We start from the raw sequence: 4,270 nt of genomic DNA, 5'->3' as shown, positions 1-4,270 counted from the left end.
TCTGTCCATGCTGGAGGTGGAAGTTGGTTTTCTCCAAAAACAAAGTAGTACTTTTTTATGTGAGTCTGGATAAGCAAATCTGTAATGTAAAATTAAAAATGTTGAACTACTTTGCTCTTTATAAATATATATATATATATATATATATACCTATTGTCAAAGTTATTTAAATTAAAAACTTGACGTTGAGTTAAAAAAATGTTTTTTACTTTAATGTAATTTTACATAAAAAAAGACACATATTAATATCCCAAAAGATTCAGCTCCCCATAAAATATATCCTGTCAAAATTACACAAGTATGAGCATGCTGTAGCAAAACAAACAGCCTGGAAATAAAAATAAAATGTGTGCTTTTCAGCAAAAACAAGTCAAACCATGCTTTTTTTTGTCCTGCTCAGAACTGGACTCTGGGCATTGTTTTTTTTTTTGGTTTTTTTTTTTTTTGCTTGGTGTGTGTGGTCCTGTGTGAATTTTTTTTTCTTCAATGTCCCTTTCGGGGCTTTGTAAGATTGAACATTAATTTTTCAAATAGTTTTTGAATGAGAGCAAATTATATTTGAATGAAAGGCAGAGGGATCAGATGACAATTTCATGACATTTTGGGTGCCAACCATAGAAATATTACCAGAGTCTGGACCAGGAGTAGAACCGCAAACTGGGAGTAACTTTACACACAGGTAGCGATGTTGCCATTTTGTCTCACCTCACCGTACAGTCTTGTATGTCTGACCATTTGAGGATTTAATAATTTTCTCCGATTTCTTTTGCTATAAGTTGGCTCTCTTCTTTTAGAATTTTCCATTTCAATTTCCAATCAATTTATTCATTTTACTTACTGATTTTTACATTCACAAATGCAAATTTGACAGCAAAATTCCAATGTTTTCTTTATTTCTGATGGAGGCCAAACCATATATTAAATCAGTTTTTTTTCAAAGAATATCTAGATTTTTGTTTTCATTATAAAATGATTTGAAATAGGAAATCTGCAATTTGTTGTCCCCACTTTTACATATTTATTGTATACCTTAAATTGTTTGTTTATGTTGTTTCATTTTTTTTTTTTTTGGGGTTTGTATAGATGCACAATGTAAATGAGTTTTTGTTTTTCTACTGAAACTGACGTTTACAATAAAGTTAATAATAAAAAAAAACATTTGAGCATTTAACTGCATTACCCACAATCCCTTACGCTTTTGTAGACGGAAACGACTTTCATCAAGATGGTGCTTGAAAGTACTATGGTCTGGTAAGAAATGTTAAATATATTAAAACGAAATGTCATTTTGAACCTATGATTGACTAGTTTAGTCACATTAAATCTGATTATATTCCATTATCTGTTTCGTGGTTCAAGGAGAAAGCGTTCATATTTTTCTTCATTTTCTATCCGTTTCCTGAGTCATCTAGCGTTAGCTAAAGCATTTTAGTTTTTTTTTTTTCACTAAATGGATCGTTTTTCATAAATTCTATTATTTGTCAAATGTGTATTTTTCGTCGTTTTTACTTAAGGCAGGAGTAACTCGCTCTTGACGATCTGGCAGCGTTAGTTTGTGTCTGACAAAACAAACGCACGTCAGACAAGTTAGCATTCTAAGCTAACAAAACTGCTGCATTTGTCTGGAGTTGAGTCGAAGATAAAACATTCATTTGAGGTTACAACACTTTATTGTTTTATTATTTATTTTGCCAATTACGCTAAGAGTTAAAGTTAGTCAAATTTTTAATTATGTATTTATTTATTGCATTAAAATCTGTTTTATTATCTCTTTTTAGTTGACTTGCTAATGAGTTACCCCTCAATAATCCCTACATATTTATTTGAGTTTTTTCTCATTTTAAAAACACCACTTCCTAAAATTGAACTCTTGCACGTACCTTTGCCTGTCATTGTGCACCACACTTGGATTTATAGAAACATTTTATCTATATTGTGGTGTTTTTCATTTTCTCTTTAATTTTTTTTCTCATTTTTACAGCTTTTCAATGTTGTTTTTGTAATTTTTTCCAATTGTTGATGAAAAGTGTTGTCGCTTTCTGTGTGTTTATTCCTTTAAAACTTCTGTCTTCTCGGCAGTGTGGACAACAGTGAGTACATGCGGAATGGAGACTTCCTACCCACGAGGCTTCAGGCTCAGCAAGATGCTGTTAATATCGTTTGTCACTCAAAGACTCGCAGCAACCCTGAAAACAATGTGGGCCTCATCACACTAGCAAAGTAAGTGGTTCGTTAGAACTAACTTTTTTTTTTTAACAACATAATGTCAACAATACTACTTTTTTTTCTCCATAGCAACTGTGAGGTGTTAACCACATTGACTCCAGATACAGGGAGGATACTGTCCAAGCTGCATGCTGTGCAGCCTCGAGGAAACATTAGCTTCTGCACTGGGATCAGGGTGGCACATGTGAGTGGGGTTGTCATTTTTGAGTCAATATTAATCTGTGAAGCAGCAACAGATGAGCTTAGAAGCCAGATGAGACGTGCCTATTGGTTTTAGCATTTATTTATTTATTTTTTTTTTTAAACGCACACAAAGAAAATTCATTCTTTTTTTTTCTTTTCAGCTAGCACTGAAACACAGACAAGGCAAAAATCACAAGATGCGAATTATTGCATTTGTTGGCAGCCCAGTAGAAGACACTGACAAAGAAGTAAGTGGCATATTGAATTACATCCTTTTTGGAAGTTAAAATTATATATGTGTACATAAAGCAGGATTTGTTGGCAAGGAAATAACACATTTGGTTGAACCTGGATGCAAATTATAACCTCTGTTCAAGCTTTTTGAAGCCTGGATACTTTACTGGGTGCACCTTTAATATAACAAACAAGCTTTAATGCATATCAAAGTAATTCCTGAGATGATGACAATAATTCTAACACATATTTGGGCTAAAAAGTTGTCATCTATTATTAAAGTCCCGCTAAAACCAATTTTTTTCTATCGTAAAATTGTTCCCAGTGATGTGTTGAACGGTCATCCTGTCTCGTAACACCTTAGCGTGAGCGAGCCTGGATGCATGCAGGGAGAGGAGGATTTGGCATGCCCATTTCAGTAGCTAGGTCATTATTCTAAGCTTTTTCTAGCATCCAGTTTTACTGATCCAGAACAATTTGAATTAAGAAATACTTAGAAACCCAGTAAGTTATTTTATTGAGGTCCTCTACTGTGGGAAAATGCTTCAAGAACATGTTAAAAGTACAAAAAAAATTTCATTTGAGTAGGTCTTTAAGGCATTTTCTTAAAAAACAAAAACATATTCTCCTAAGGCTTTTATGTTGTTTGTGCATGACATCAAATTATCAAATAGATGTAGCTTCCCTTTGAACTTACAACAAATCTTACTATTTAGAAGGTATTGCCATATCTCTAAATCTTCCTGACTTTTAATACATTTATCCGAACCTGAAATACTTTCTCTACCTGCTTATAGCTTGTCAAAATGGCAAAGCGTCTGAAAAAAGAAAAGGTCAACGTGGATGTCATCAACTTTGGAGAAGAGGTATTTTTAGAGTTCTACTTTGACACAAAATTACTTAAATATATTGTAACTAATAGTTTAAATAGTAGTCATTCATAGAATAAGTTCTTGTCTCATTTCGTCTCGCCTGTCAGGAGATGAACACGGAGAAACTCACAGCCTTCATCAACACGCTTAATGGCAAAGAGGGGACTGGCTCCCACCTGGTGACGGTACCTCCAGGACCCAGCTTGGCTGATGCCCTGCTGTCCTCCCCCATCCTGGCAGGAGAAGGAGGAGCTGTGTTGGGTCTTGGTGCCAGTGACTTTGAATTTGGAGTAGATCCTAATGCAGACCCTGAACTGGCCTTGGTAGGAAAGAGAACATAATGCATTTTTGTATTAAAGCATTTTTTTCTCAACATATGATGAAACAAATTGTCATTTTGAAGTTATCTCATTTCTAGCTTGCTTCTATTCTTCTATCCAGGCTTTACGTGTGTCCATGGAGGAGCAGAGGCAGCGACAGGAGGATGAAGCTCGCAGAGCTGCTGTAGCCTCAGCCGCTGAAGTGACTGTTTCCTCTCCGGCTGCAGATGGTGACAGCACGAGCGCCACATGACGCCGATTTCTACTCAACCTCTTTCAGAATGATTAACCGATGTGTATCAACTCCTGCTGTTTCAGACTCCGAGGATGCTCTGTTGAAGATGTCTGTTCAGCAGACAGATCCGACCACACCTGCTCTACCAGACTTTAACCGCATGACGGAAGACGAGCAGATCGCGTACGCTCTGCAGATGT

General features: G+C 35.5%; 1 protein-coding gene across 1 annotated transcript in view; it reads left to right on the top strand.

Moving 5' to 3' along the window:
• Positions 1-1,117: 1,117 nt before the first annotated feature.
• LOC112143812 (26S proteasome non-ATPase regulatory subunit 4) overlaps positions 1,118-4,270 on the top strand; it is a 4,186-nt gene continuing 1,033 nt past the window's right edge. The window contains exons 1-8 of the mRNA XM_024268023.2: positions 1,118-1,251; positions 2,080-2,220; positions 2,296-2,410; positions 2,571-2,657; positions 3,441-3,509; positions 3,623-3,838; positions 3,957-4,065; positions 4,154-4,269. Coding sequence (XP_024123791.1) covers positions 1,226-1,251; positions 2,080-2,220; positions 2,296-2,410; positions 2,571-2,657; positions 3,441-3,509; positions 3,623-3,838; positions 3,957-4,065; positions 4,154-4,269 — 879 coding nt within the window. The 5' untranslated portion in view covers positions 1,118-1,225. The remainder of the gene's footprint in view (positions 1,252-2,079; positions 2,221-2,295; positions 2,411-2,570; positions 2,658-3,440; positions 3,510-3,622; positions 3,839-3,956; positions 4,066-4,153; position 4,270) is intronic.

The sequence above is a fragment of the Oryzias melastigma genome, linkage group LG16, assembly GCF_002922805.2.
Source record: "Oryzias melastigma strain HK-1 linkage group LG16, ASM292280v2, whole genome shotgun sequence".
Lineage (NCBI taxonomy): Eukaryota > Metazoa > Chordata > Actinopteri > Beloniformes > Adrianichthyidae > Oryzias > Oryzias melastigma.
This window is presented reverse-complemented; position numbering and strand designations above follow the sequence as displayed.